Here is a 15,870-nt window from a genome sequence, read left to right on the forward strand (position 1 = left end):
GTGTGTAACGCGTAGTTGTTGATACGCCTTTATTCACGTTGGGATAAGTGGACGAATCTGCTGGGCGTTTTGACATGGCGAACGCAATTCAAATTCACTTATTATGTTTAAAGTTATGTTTACTGGTGGTTTAGAACAAGACAATAATAAACCTAGTGAAGATGTCGTTTTTATATGCTTACTTTTTTAGTCAACTTCTTTGTCGTTTCTTTTAAACGTGCGAACATAAACTGCTTTTAATTTTTTACTCAGCAATGTTGGACTTCAGATGTGTAAACAACTATCCTTAGCCCTTACGTAGCGGGAAATAATGACGTAGTAGATTAAAGTCATTTAACAACCACATTAAACAATGCAGCCTTTTCCGTTTGACCGCGAACGTGAGACAATCAATATGATAACAGGACCTATGTTAATTGATCGATTTTGACACGTAGCGTAGTCTGCCTATTCGGGTAGGCATTGTCATGGAGACGCCGCAGATATACACAGATTCTAGGTGCAGTTAAGCCTAAGATAAGTTACATGTATATATGGATTTTGTAAATTCGGGGACATTTGACAGATTTGCGGGACAGCGGGACAAGTTCTTCATTTCCGGGACTGTCCCGGACAATCCGGGACGTATGGCATGTATGTTAAATTGCTTAGTCATGACCTTCAACATTGCAAATGGCGGACGTATTGTAACATTCAACCCGCGTTCAATTCAAAGCTGGCGATATAAATTACAAGTAATGGTGATTCAATAATGAAGAAAGCATTAACTCACCGTGTTTAACAAACGTTTGATTAGGTTTGTTAAACCAGATAACAACAAGGAAAATTTGGATCATTAAAGTTAAACAGGTAAGGCAACTGAAGTGTACATATTTCGGACATGGATAGTATTCGGATAAACAGTAATAGATATACTAGATGCCCCATGCATTAAGATTGTGTTTTGTTACAAAAGCTGTCATAGGGATGATGATAATATAATGACAATAAATATGCGATGAAAAGGTGCTACTGGTAAATATTTTAAATTACTTAAATGTTTTAAATATTGTAAAACGTTTTGCATCTGTTTCGTCCACTCATTCCTCTCAGTACACTGCAACAATAATAAGCACTTAGTGTTCAGATAAGGCTATGCAGCCTGGGGGTGTCCGGACTCTCATCAGCCCAGAAAGACGCCATTCTTGATATATTTAAAGCAGAAAAAACATAGAACTCTGTGTTCCGAAAGCATGTTGTTGTTTGTGCAAGACTGTGAATGATAGTAAATGTTGCTTTCCTATGTCATTTAAAGATGACAAAAGTTAAACAAAGTCATACAAAATACCATTCTTCAATTGGTACAATTCACAACTTGATTTTTCCCAATTGGAAGATTTTGCTTCTCGTTTTTTTCCCAATTTGGTGATTTCACGACGTGAAAATTTCCCAATGGCATGGGTACCTGACCCATTCCTGATTGGGTGAAAAAAATCACTGGTTTAACAATGCATGATCATCAGCATGGTTTTTAGTATTTAAGATTGCTGCCAATCCCTCTTAGAGTTATATTTACGTCTACCTTTAATCTCTTTTAACATCGTGCACATCCGTGCACATCTGGGTGTTACATTTTACTACTAAGGTATCACTGTTAACACATAGGCTTTTTATATTTAAATGAAGTGCATGACCACAAAAGCCAATAAGATTCATACAAATATTATTTAACACAAATAATGCTACATTTATGAATACAAACAGTCAATATGTTAGAGTCGGATGGTATAGCAAGACGGTATACAAAAATAGCATACCGTAATTACTCTATGTTTTCGGACACTTAAAAATTTTTTTTTTTTTTTCGTGTCCGAAAACATAGGTACAAAAAATATTCACAAAATGCAGGTGTCCAAAAACTTAGAGTCGAAAATTGAAGTGTCCGAAAATAGCGTCAATTGTATCAACGACTACTGGTAATAGCATGCGCTTGTAAAATACCATGCCGTACAGTATAAATTACAGTTATATATATTTGCACTGCATTTTAAATTATTGTAAATGCTTAATTTATTTGACAGAAAGTTACTACAAGGTTGTACTTTGACCAACGAGTTCAAAGATGAGAATGCGACGTACTGATACTCGCTAGTATGAACCTGTAATTAACGCAAAAAAAGCAAACTACGAATTCTTTGTTTGTTCATTTCAGATAGTTGTATTCTAACACCTTCCATTGTTCGTAAAACTTGCAATAGGGTGCATCACACTTTGAAGCGCTTAGTATTTGTCACAGCTATATTACTTAGAAGGGGTAAGACCATTGCGGTAGATAATTGAACTGTTAATTGGTACTGCCCCTGGTGTCATAACGTTTATGCTATCGGGCGAAACCATTGTTTAATACCGGTTTACCAGGTTATTTACCCAATAACGCAATGTAATGGCCCGTTGCTCTCAGGCATGCACCTTCCATGTTTTATGTTGTTAATCTGGTTGTAAAACCCCGTGATCGAAGTGTCATTAGATATCGAAAACAGGACCGAAATTTGGTAAAATTGCGCTGTAAAATATTCTGTCCGAAAACTTAGAGACATAAATAATGGACAAAAAATCGTGTGTCAGAAAATTAAGTCATGAAAAATAATTATTTTTGCTAAAAAAGGGGGTGTCCGAAAACTTTGAGTGTCCAAAAACATAGAGTAATTACGGTACTATTCTGCAACAGAAATTGCTCGTTAGAAAATTAGAAAACAATTACAAAGTATTTTACTCAAGTTAAAATACTTCTTCAAAATGTAACTCAAGCAAAAGAAAGATGGAGCAAACATACATTTCTCTCCTGCCAGTTTATTATACCCAACTTATAACAGGTTGAAACAAAGTAAGCATACTAGTATTATGCATGAGGAATTTTAGTTACTATGTTACTATGTTTGATACCAGACAGAGCAGTCTTCGAATTAGCCTATAAGCCCGAAGCCCGAGTCGATTTTTTGGCCGGTCGGTCGATCATAAATGCATATAAAATAGCCCGACCGGTCGATTAAATTTTTGAGCGTAAAATTGTAAACATAGTGAAATAATTACATGAACACCGGTCAGTCACTTCGGGTTAAAGGCGTATCGGTCAATGGAAGTAGTCGGTACAAATCGTTAGCCAATAAACACGTCCGTGTTCCACTCTTACGGGACTCCGGAGATGGACGTAGTGTTACGATTGGTCCGTTTGTTCAAAGCGGACATCGACGTATGATGACTCATTTAAAAAAAATCCTTGCGTTAAAATCGCGCTCAAGATGGCGTTCAGCCAACTTCGATACCAGAGCGGGGCGTTACCAGGTAAAAAACGTAAGCAGCCGACCGACCCTGTATCTTCTAAAAGAGCTTACGAAGTCAAGAGAGTTCGAACATTTCAACAATCATGGCAATCAGGTAGAGAATGGCTGCAATACGATCCTGAAACGCAATTGATGCGGTGTCAATTATGCATCGAATTCTATGGACCCAGTAGCAATGACAATATATTTATAAAAGGCTCGTCGTATCTCCGCATTGATGGCATACAGCTACACGAAAATTCTCCGAATCATTTTAAAGCAGTTCAAGCCAAACAGGCAAAATCAACACCCAAGTCGTCTAGCACTGCAGCCAAAGCATTGAATAACTCATGTATACATTCATTAATTAATTGAATGATTAATGATAGGCAACCACAATTTTTGACAATAAAATAACGCATTGTTTGGGAAAATGACTTTTTATTTAGACAGACATCATTCTACTAAAAACAATCTAGCAAACATAACATTGTATGTGACATTGTGTGTCTTTCCAGGTGCCAGAGAACTCAGAATATGAAGATGATGATGATGATGATGACGATGAAGATATGGAGATGTCGGCGGAGCATGCCTTTTCTGTTGTTTTGAAAAATGAATAATAAATGTTGTAAATGGGACAGGCATATGTTTTTACTCATTAGAAGAAGTTATTTCTGATTAGAAATGAATATTTTTGTTGTTCCTAGCGAAACATTTATGTTTACCTTTTCGGGCTATTGAAAATGTCTTCGGGCTATTAAAAATTCTATCTAATTAGCCCGAAGGGCTATTGGTCTAAAAAAGTTAGCGTGAAGACTGAGACAGAGGGTATATTACATATTCTAGTCTGATTGGGATATAGATTAATCCAACCTCATGGCATATGATACATTCAAGTTGTTCAGGGATTGGTTATATTATTTTACCATTGAAATGGTAGTAAGATATATTTGCAATGCCAGTCCAAGGGAGACCACTCAAAATTAAAAATTGTACCAAACTTTTACCATTGGAAATGGAAGTGAGATATACAAGTAATGCCAGTCCAAGGGAGATCACTCACAATAAAAAAATACCAAACTTCTCTGTTTGTCCAGGAAATATAAATGAATTCATTCCATGAAATTTCAGAAGTTCTTAATTTATTTCTTTATAAAACTGAAATACATACTGCTTATACTTTGAGACATGAACTTAAGTCATAAACATGATGTAATGTTCGAGGTAAATTTATGAAATTTATGAAAAACTCATTCAAAATAATTTGACCGAGTTAATACTGGTGATAAATAACAGACTTGATAATGATTTGATAATTGCTTAGAACAACTTGCTATTATCTGCAATTAATAAATAATTGTCTTAAACTTCAATGTTCAACACAAATTTTCAACACACAGTATAAAATATGGATTTCTTCTCAATTGGGTAAGGACTGCAAAGACATGTCCAAATTTTCCTGTGGTTTAAAGCCAAAACTGGTACTTGAAATGACAGGAAAAACACATTCGGCAGCAGACAATGACTGATCACAAAATCCCGTACCTTATAACTTAAACCACAGTTCATAATCTGTGATTGGGCTGCATGCCACTGAGGCTGTGGCTGTTATTGATATCAAGTTTATCTTACCTGCAAGACTTGGCTTGTAATTATTGACTTGACAACTATCCCAGCCACAGTCACTTCCACCTCAACAAGTTGGAGGTCAGTACAGGTCCAGTGGCTGACTTAAGTTCAATTCCTGCTGCTCACTTGACAACTATTCCAACTTAAGTCACTTCCACCAAGACATGATGGAGGTCCGTACATATCTAGTGTCTTGATTAAGTTCTGGTACCACTACTCACTAGACTACTATTTCAAGCAGTCAATGTCACCTAGACACTTTGGATCATGTCAGTACATTGCCAGTGTCTGATTTGAGTTCCATTATGCTGTTCAATTGGCAACTATAAAAACTACTGTACAGTCACTTCCATATAGACAGAAAAGGAGGTTAGCAGTATACTAGTACATGTCCAGTATCCAGCTAGAGTTCCATTTATTCTCAACACTCACAGAATATGTTTCACTGGCTGACCAATCTGCCTTCGGTACATCAACTGTGAATATACAAAAACAAAAATCAATGAGATAATTAATCTGATTTTTGTAAGTAAAATTATTTGTAAAGAAATCCATTTTGTTCTCTATGTACATGTACTAAGTAGACCACCTGTTAGGGCAAAAAGTGCACCTAAAAGATAAGCAGGTTTTTGCAAAAATTCATACATGTATTTACATCAGGGCTTAACACTAAGGCACATCCGAACAACATTCACTGCCTGTATTTAGGTCCGGACTAGCCAATGAACATGCCCGACCGGTCGTGTGTATAATGGGAGGGATTTTGTGTTACAAATCAATAAACTGCATTTAAAATAAGCTTTTCAAAGATGCAACAATCTTAATACAGTATGATTAGATGACAATTAAATCCCAGAGTGAAGTCAGAGATAACAACAAACGGATCTTATCTCAAAATAGATTTGGAAACCCCTGATTGCAATCAAAAAGAGGCTGATAATTCAGAAAATCCCCGGCAGTTTTCCTGGTAAAACACGTCCGTACCTATTTTTAAACGGAATTCCGGTAGATACGGTTTTTAATTGGTTTCCTCGTAGTGACTTGTTTTCTCGATAAAAATACACTATAATCTAAAAGCCGGGATCTAAAAGTTACTATAAAATTATTAGTTATTTATCAATTTTAAATAATTGTAATTTGTTTGATCGATTAGAAGTGTTTTGAAAATCTTTTTTACCAAATTCAATTAGCAAAACTAATATTAATGGTCGATTCCGGCTTTTAGTAGAGAGTAACCCTGTACAACTGTTACGACTACCGTAACACGTTATTTTGTGAAACCTAAGATTCACTTACCATTTGTTGTCAGACGGTAACCGCGGCAATCTATGTAAAAAAAGGTTTGGCTTTACGGGTGGGGATGGGGGTTCCTCAGATAAGAAAAGAAAAGGGAAGGAGGAAAGTAAGAGAAAGTATGAGGAAAAAAAAGGAAATTTCTCCCGAAATGGCGTGAAGATTACAAATAGATGTCTTAAGTAAATGAATATTGAATTCATTAGCATTAGTAACGCAAGCTAATAAGAATTATTGAATCATAATTGCGCATCTCTAGGCATAAGAAAATACAAGTTGAATGATAAATATAGAGGTTTTGCTATACGTAGGACAGGGCACATGAAAGATTGGTCAGGGCTAGAAGGTTCTGCATTTGCAAGCCCGAATGGGCTAGTTGAAAATAAAGTAAGTGTTAAGCCCAGTACATTGAATTTATATTCTTTATTAAATACCAAACACTACTTTGAAATCATGACTCATAGAATAAAACAAGAGCTGTCAGAGGACAGCGCGCTCGACTATTCGAGTGCTTGACAGTATAACGTAAGCCATCATGGGGAAAGTGTTCATATTCAATAATTTATAAGACAATCTTTCAAAGACAAAAAAAGGAAAAAAAAATAATTGTGTTTTTTTTTGGGGGGGGAGTAGGGGGGGGGGGGAGAGGGGGGTATAATGTGGGGTGGAGTCATTTATTTGATGATGTTTCAAAAATAAAAAAGGAAAAATAAAAAATTGGGGGGGGTAGGGGGGGTGAGAGGGGGTAAAATGTGGAGTGTGGTCATTTATTAGATGATCCATTAAAAATAAAAAAGGAAAAAAAATTGGGGGGGGGGCGTGGGAGGTGGGGGGGCAGGAAATCTTGGGTGGGGCGTGGGGTATTGTTTGGGTGGAATCCATTGTGGTATTCAGGTAAGTCTTGTTTTGTCAAAGTATTAATAAAATCTGATCATAAATAAAGAAGTTATGGCAATTTAAGCAAACTGTTCAATTATCTAAGTAAAAAAGGGGCCATAATTCTGTCAAAATGCTTGATATAGTTGTCTGCTCTTGTTTATAGATTGGGGTAATGTTAGTAAAGAAGTATGCAAATATAAAAGCAATATGTCAAAAGACATAGAAAACATTTGGGGTAGTACGCAAACTTTAACATAGATTTATCAATAATATGCATATTCTAAGTATAAAAGGGGCAATAATTCTGTCAGAATACTTGAAACAGTGGTCTGCTTTTGTTTATTGGTTGGGGTCATGTTGGTAAACGAGTACGCAAAATATAAAAGCAATACAGTCAATCTTGTGGATGCGACCACTTGTATTAAGCGACCTTTGTCTTATGCGACCATTTTGAAATCCCACGGAGCTTTTTCACTATATAATGATATTGTATTAAGCGACTTTTATCTTACGCGACCAGCGACCGCTGATTTTTGTGTATTTTGATGTCCGAATCTTGAATTAAGCGACCACTAGGAGATAAAAGTGGTTAATCCATTGATCTTTCAGGGACAAATCCGTGTTAATTGTTTATCTAAGCCGATAAGATGTAATGTTACACCTCTGCTTTGTTTTCACACCAACCATTATGATTATGCTTTGTCTCGTTGACCGGTTCTGACCAGTATTGTTGTAGACTGCGTATCAATTTTTTGAGTTGAATAATAGAGGAACATATACGCACAGTCTACAGCTTAAACAGTTTACTATGTGGAACGTTAAGAGACAACGCCGATTTTTCTCGAGTATAGATAACAGGTGCAGAAACCATGCACTGTTCGCGACAAACATTTCCTGAGAAGTGCGGAAAATAAACAATTAATCGGCAACATCTGTCGAAATCCGTACATTACCAATTTGTAATTATGCTAATTAGTAGATATTTGTTAGCCAATCACATTGTTATTTACTTAATAAATCAGGTCTGTTTGTTTGTTTTCAATTGTCGTGTTTTAATTTTTCAGCTCATAATCGAGTCAGATTTCCTTAAGTGTACATGCAGAAATTAAAATGTCAAAACGAAAAGTGTTAACGTTGAACGAGAAAATTCGGGTTTTGGAATTGTCAAAGAGTAAAATTGCACGTAAAAACGCAGATGAGTTTAGAGTCGGTAATACTCAAATTTAGAACATTCTTAAGTGTAAAGCCGAGGTGCTTGAAGACGTTGAAAATTATGTGTCAGGTGAAAAAAAAACGCGAAAAATATTTTGTTGTCTATGTTGTTTTTGCAAATAAATATATACACACAATTCATTTATAATAAATGATAATTTTAAATAAGTGAAAAAATAGAACACATTATACGTAAAATATTGTTTATGTATTGTGTTATATTCATTTTATTATAAAAGTTAAAATCATTGTTGACAAAAGAGATTATCCTTCATATAGATTAAAATTGAGTTTAAGCATTCTTCCAGAATGGCCTTTTTTATTTAAAGACCATTTTATTTAGAGACCACTTTTGATTACTCCCTTGAGTGGTCTCTTAATACAATATTGACTGTATGTCAAAGGACATAGGAAACATTTGGGGCAGTACTCAAACTTTAACATAGATTTATCAATAATATGCATATTCTAAGTATAAAAGGGGCAATAATTCTGTCAAAATGCTTTATACAGTGGTCTGCTCTTGTTTATAGAATAGGTATGTTGGTAAACAAGTATGCAAAATATGAAAGCAATATGTCAAAAGATATAGGAAATATTTGGGGTAGTACGCAAACTTTAACATAGATTTATCAATAATATCTAAGTATAAAAGGGAAAAGGGGCCATAATTATGACAAAATGCTTGATAGAGTTGTCTGCTCTTGTTTATAGGTTGGGTTCATGTTGGTAAACAAGTATGCAAAATATGAAAGCAATATGCAAAGCTCCAGATAAGGGCCGTACAGCCGTACATACGGCTTTTTCATGAAGATTTACGCATTTATTTTTATAAACGGGACGTACAATTACGACTTGAATATCCCTTTTACGCATTTACGAAAAAAAACTGGCCGTACCGATACGTCCACGTCAGCGCGGCGTGATTTGTTGGTCTCTAACCTAACGGCGCCTTTTCATTTATTTAAATTACCGAAAAGTTGTAGACTGGGTTCGGTATTATTGTCTATTCTGTCGCGTGATATCTGGTTTCTTGTAAACCGGTCAAAAAAATATGTCTGCGCGCAAGGAGGGCCGGCTAAAACGAAAGTGATTAATAAAACACACTTTGTTGTCCTACAATGGCTACATATGGTCGTCTTACTATCCTGACATTCAATCTGTAAACCCAGGAAAAAGACATTCTCGCCCCGATATTAAACAATTTGATTGCATTGGTGGCTAAATTTGACAGTTAACTGCTAAAGCAATTATTCTTTTGAGATGAGAAAGTGACATTTGTGTTCATTAACTATGCTTACTAGCTGGCTTGTGTTTTCTTTTCAAGAAAAATAATTTAAACGAAGAACTAGTATTTAGTCATGAGTTTTAATGTGTAGTTGTCTTTGCATCATAATTTTGAATGGAAAACCTAATAAAGTAACTGTGTAAGAAGCTAAGTATATTTATTATAATTGCTGCAAATGTTTCTGTAAAGGCAGTTATACACCCTTCAATATTCAAGAACACGGGTAGTACAGTACTACCTGTATTTTTGGATATGGTAGTACAAGTACTAATTGATTTTCAGCGTTACTCCTTGTCTTTCTGTCAGTGGCAGTACCGTTACTAATTTCACAAATCATTATCTGGAGCTCTGATTTGTCAAGGGACAATGACAATAACTGGGGTAGAACGCAAACTTTAACATTTGCACAATCACGGAAACGCCAACCGAAACGCCAACGGCAACGGCAACACCGATGCCGGGGTGAGTAGGATAGCTCCACTATATATATTTCATATATAATAGTCGAGCTAAAAATGTTCCAAATCTTATTATGTTGAGTGTTGTTTTTTCAAATGTTTGTATAGCTCGATTAAATAAGATTTGAACAAGAGATGTGTTTGTCAGAAACACAATGCCCCCTAATGCGCCGCTTTTTTTTACCTTTGACCTTGAAGGATGACCTTGACCTTTCACCACTCAAAATGTGCAGCTCAATGAGATACACATGCATGCCAAATATGAAGTTTCTATGTTGAATATTTAAAAAGTAATTGCAAAACTTTAATGAAAGGTTAAAGTTTTTTGTTGTTATTGTTTTTTACCTTTGACCTTGAAGGATGACCTTGACCTTTCACCACTCAAAATGTGCAGCTCAATGAGATACACATGCATGCCAAATATCAAGTTGCTATGTTCAATATTTCAAAAGTTATTCCAAAACTTTAATGTAAGGTTTTGATGACAGAATGACGGAATGACAGAATGACAGACAGACAGGCCAAAAACAATATACCCCCGATCTATCGATACGGGGGCATAAAAATTGGTTACCAATTGTTGAAGACATTACTAGATTTTCTAATTTTTGACCACAATTGTCTTTAATTCTGACATAGCCTTTATAATGACAAGATGAACATTCTGACCAAGTTTCAAAAAGATTTAAAATTTAACCATGATTAATAAAACAGTACATTTGGATTTTATTTTGTATATAAATGATTATTTTGTTTTATTTAATGTTTTCTGGTGGTTTATAGAGAAATATCAGTGAATTAAAACTGATAATTTCACTGTTTCAAACAGTGAATATTATCAGTGAAAATTATCGATAATTTTCACTGTTTACTGTGAAATGACGTCATTTTGTAAAATTGGGTTTTAAATTATGCATATTCTCTTATACATGTTATTGATCTAATATGTTATTATTATAGGTTGTTCCCTTAACATTCTTGCAAAAATGTTTGTATTAAGATCAGGGCTCGACACTTACGGTGGTCCGTTGACCCGGGGTCAGTAAAAAATAGGGAAGACCAGTGAAGCTAGAAATTTAATTGATCCGTGGGACCAGTTAAACATCCTGGCCAGCTTATTGTGAAATACTGGTGGAAAACCGTTTTCATCAATAAAACAATTTTATATGTTCATAATAAACCGATAATTTCATCATTATTTTATGGGCCGACTCGAGACCGTGATAAAAATAGCAACATATTGGAAATTCTCGATTTTCTACATGCCCGAATTACAAAAACCTGTTGTCGGATCAAAAAAACTATTTGCGTTACACAAATGTCTCCGGACTTTGCCCTGATCGATACACAAATTAACATAAAATTCGAAGCATTCGGATCAAGAAATGAAAAAAATGGTATTTATTATTTTGAAAAAGCAGCAATAATCAGCATTTTATCGATCTTAGTACCATCAGAATATACTTTGTTTACCGTGCCAATTTACACTGAAGGGCGCCGAATAATGTTTTGATATTGCCGGAGAGTAAACGTGAGTACTTTCAAGATTATAAGTTTTCGAGATGTAATAATACAGAGATTTGATTCTGTTGCAAACTAAAGATGGACTTACTGGTAGTTGATTAAAGGTTAAGGTACAAAAATTGTTTTCTGGTTGAATGAAATAGTGTTTAGCCTATGTGCTAGAGTTATGTTATTGTACCATGTGTACAATTAATATTAAATTAATACAGTATAGTTTTCTTTTTATAAATGCACAATATATAGTGGATAGTACGGAAAGTAAGTTGAAATTAAGTTAAAATTACAGAAATTGACGGACCACTTGAAATCTTGGAGGACCAGTAATTTCTGAAAGCTGGTGGTCCTTTGGGTCAGTAGGTAAAAAAAGTGTCAAGCCCTGAAGATATATACAATAAATAAAAGTTTAAGAAAAAGATTCTCTTTTCTTTATGTTATTATCCACCGCCATAGGTGGACGGATACAGTTTTAGCATTATCCCTCCGGAACACTTTTGTGTCAAGAGCAATATCTCAGAATTGCTTGAACCAATTTCATGGAAACTTGATATAAGTGTATATATCATAATAGAATGATATGTGTAAAATGCTGTTGCAATCCATTTGCAAATAACAGAGTAATGGCCCTTTTTACTTGATTATAAGCACACTTTTGTGTCTGGAGCAAAATCTTGGAACTGCTTGTGCAGATTTCATTGAAACTTGGAATGAGTGTATATATTGATAAGAGGATAGTGAAGGTAAAATTGAAACTCAAACAACTGATCAATAATGGAGTTATTGCCACTTTTTACTTGAAAATACCTGTTTGTATTTTTACTGCTTTAAAGATTTCATTAAACCTTTATTTAAGTGTATCAATGAATGACTCTAAAGCAGTAGTTGTTTACAGAATTTGGCGTTGTAATCATTTGGCGTGTGCTATCAATGTAACAAATGTGCTTGTTAATTTATATTTTTATCCAAGAATAACAACAACATTCATAGCAAAATGCACACAAATTATACTACTCTATATTCATGAAACAAAAATATGATTGATAAAAATTAGATTCAAAGTTGACTTTTTCAACAACTTGCATTCTTTTTATTTTAATGTTCAAATTATTCGAATATTGTGACCGTTGTTTCAAATTTACATGGAAATCTAAGTATTTTATTGAAGAATGCTAAAACATCTAAATACTCATTAAATCCTTTTGTTTTACACAATAATCCTAATCTTTTTTAATTGATTGGTTAGTTGTTAGTTTGGATTCAAAGGTGTTCTTCATTTTTACAAAGGTGCAGATTAAATCGATTTAGATATTAACGATCCGTGTCAAGTAATGTGTTAATAAATATTTAACAAAGGTGAAGATTAGGTAAATTACGATATTAACGACCCGTGTCACATAGGTGTTAATAAGTATTTTAGGTGTTGATTAATTGATTAAATCATGGACTCAATTTTCAGACGAACCATAATTTGAGGCATATATATCAACAACAACAACAACAACATTTATTAACTAATACACAAGTGTTACGACATGGATGATTTGCAATTTGGTAATATTTATAAAAGTCATGCAATGGAGGAAGTTAAAAAATATTTTGCTATTCATACCGTAAGATTTTTTCTTTTTACATCGATAATGATAGTTGTTAATAAATATATATTTTGAAAGATAAATGATTTCTATATATTTCTAAGATAATATAATCTTTGTATATTGGATATATTAATAAGAACAATATAGCCACTTTTCCTGTTGGTTCGGCCTCGTAAGCATTCGAAATTGCGCATGCTCAACTTAAATATTTATTCAAATTGAAGATGATGAGATCTTGAACTAAAAACATCCGTAGAACGCAAATAAACCAAAAATTTTGAACTCAAACTTGTTAAACATCGATATACTTACATGTACATGTTGACAGTCGGAAGTCTGTATCTGCTGAACGTTTTCCTATTGGTTCGTGAATTTTATTGGTCGAGCGCACGCGCTCAAATGTGAGGCTCAAGAAGGGGGCACTGGGTTGTAAATCATTCACTGATGTTCAATTCTCAATTATGTAATGTAATTATTTTCTCAATAAATAAATAAACAGTGAAAACAATTGTAACTAAGCAGCAAAAACAGCAAATATGCACAAACTGTGAGTAATTTATGAAATTGAACAAATGGAGATTTGATTCGTTGGTACAAAAGTCTGCAGTAAGAAAACAACTGAACAACGATAAACAACATCGACAATTTAACTGCAATGAGGGCACAGAAAACTGTCGCCTCGTCTGAGAACAGACTTGGCATGACAGAAACCCAAGTGAACCCAATGTCCACACTCGTCGCACTGTCCCCAGTTGACTATCTTTAGGTGTGGTCGCTTGTCAACATTGATGGGCGTGAATCTCTCGCAAACGCAGCAAACTTCTGTGTCGTCAATATCTGACTCGCTTTCAGAATTGTCGGTTCGGTTGATGATTAAACCGCGTGTAGATTGTTTGGGGCTTGTTTGTGGCAGGTTTGTCCTGGATGATGATGGTGCCTTGGTTTTCTTTTGTGCATCGTATATTTCGAGCGCCTCAATGTATGCATCACTGGTGAGTAGTTTCCCGCCAGGCTTCGGTTTTGGTGTTGTGGAATTTTGCTTCCCGCATTTGCATTTGCAAGGGGCTGTTGTGCTGGTAGATTCGGATTTCGCCCGAAGATACTCATCCACCGCCTCTTTGCCAGCGCGTATCGACTGCATCTTGAGCATTGGTGTCTCATCTCGGAACGATTCACAAGGCAAGAGCTTTTCCATCGGAACAGCATTTTTGTTCAGGGGATGCAAGCCGGTTTTCCTAAAAGCGGAAACTATGTTCCAGGGACAGAGGGCCTTCAAGTACGCCTTACATGCAATGCCTGCTATTTCGTATTTCGTGACGATCTTGCCTTGATTCGCCTTCATGTACGAAGCACATTCGCTATAATAGAAGCGCTTGAACGGCCCAAACACTCCGACATCAAGGGGTTGCAGGACATGCGATGTGTGCGCTGGCAAACAAAACAGGTGGATGTGTCGATCTCTGGCCCATTTCACCATCTCTTGGGAAGTGTGTGTGCTGTGCCCGTCAAGTAATAGAAGTACTGGTTGGCTGCCGTCTCCTCTATTGACGTACTTCAAAAAGTGGTTTTCGAGGTAGTCCTTGAAGGTTGCAGTGGTCGACCAACCAGTTTCCGACATGGTCACAACAGCACCGGGTGTAAGTTCTTTCGACAAGTTGTCGTTGGACCTTTTTCCTGCATTAATTATTTATGTAAATAACTACAGCGTTTAAATATTAAAAGATAGTACATTAATGTTGTGTTTCAAATTCTTTTGCAATTAATTAAATAACATCAATGTATTGATTTACGCGACTGACTTTTACTTTAAATGCATGTTTTAGCTTTATAAATACTGTACTACATAATTATGAATGTAACTCATTTGCTTAGCATATATGGATTAAAAATTAGTTTGCTTAGATTTTAATAAACCTTTAAACACAAAATATGGCGGCAGATGGTGTCCTGATGCGCTTGCGCACGCGATCAATGTTGTTGTTGCCGATCGTGGCGACGTGACCGCCTGCGCTTTCTCTTTGATTGGAGCGATAATATTTGGTGGTCGATGTTCAGGAGAGATGCCCGTTTCGTCCAGATTGTATATGCAATCAGGTCTCTCCTGTAGCCCGTACTCCGCGATAGCCACTTCGAGGTTATCAAAATATTTGGCAACAATTTCTGGAGTTGAGTGTTTGGCTCTGTTTGAATCCAACGCTGAAGGTTTCAGTGTGGATATTCTGCTCTCCCATCTTTTTAAAAAGCCATATAACCAACAGTTACTGAGTGGCTTGTCAGTAGCGCGTTTTCCAAGGTGGTGCGCCAACTCGCCTGCCATCTGTTGCATTGCTGTATTACTGAAGCCGTACCCCAGTCTGGCAGAGTCTTCTGTGTGTTCCACCAACCTCAGTTCCTCGTCTTCAGTGAAAATCGTTTCAGTCGTGAAGTTATTTGGATCCACACGACCACTGATCCGATCACGCAATGTCTGGTATGGAATGTTGTATTGAAGAGCAACACGACGGATGGATATTTTTTCAACTTTACTTCTTCAACTGCTTTAAGCAGTATGTCAGGGGTATAGTTTTTATATTTTCCATGATATTTTTGAGGAACTGCCTACAACGTTAAAAAAACACGCGACGTTAATTGGATATTAATCAGTTTTCGTTCAACTTTCCATATCCCCCGTTACGGGCCTCTACTTTACAAAA

At 35.6% G+C, this 15,870-nt stretch overlaps 1 protein-coding gene and 1 long non-coding RNA gene across 2 annotated transcripts; one reads left to right on the plus strand and one right to left on the minus strand.

The window, feature by feature from the left end:
- Positions 1-2,937: 2,937 nt before the first annotated feature.
- Positions 2,938-3,940, plus strand: LOC127837347 (uncharacterized). Its single transcript, XR_008029245.1, has 2 exons — positions 2,938-3,414; positions 3,818-3,940. It is a non-coding gene; the product is annotated as an uncharacterized LOC127837347 (long non-coding RNA).
- Positions 3,941-13,823: 9,883 nt separating this feature from the next.
- On the minus strand, positions 13,824-15,503 carry LOC127839771 (uncharacterized). The gene is made up of 2 exons (XM_052368157.1): positions 15,092-15,503; positions 13,824-14,851 (listed from the first exon to the last, which is right to left on the minus strand). The coding sequence occupies exons 1-2, from the start codon at positions 15,501-15,503 to the stop codon at positions 13,824-13,826; spliced, it is 1,440 nt and encodes a 479-aa protein (XP_052224117.1).
- Positions 15,504-15,870: the final 367 nt, after the last annotated feature.

Source organism: Dreissena polymorpha, chromosome 7 (assembly GCF_020536995.1).
Source record: "Dreissena polymorpha isolate Duluth1 chromosome 7, UMN_Dpol_1.0, whole genome shotgun sequence".
In the NCBI taxonomy this organism is placed as follows: Eukaryota; Metazoa; Mollusca; class Bivalvia; order Myida; family Dreissenidae; genus Dreissena; species Dreissena polymorpha.

Coding starts and splice junctions, on each gene's coding strand:
- LOC127839771 (XM_052368157.1), bottom strand. CDS start 15,503: ATGCAACAGATGGCAGGCGAGTTGGCGCACCACCTTGGAAAACGCGCT. Junction 14,852..15,091: donor GCCATATTTTGTGTTTAAAG/GTTTATTAAAAT, acceptor TAATTAATGCAG/GAAAAAGGTCCAACGACAAC.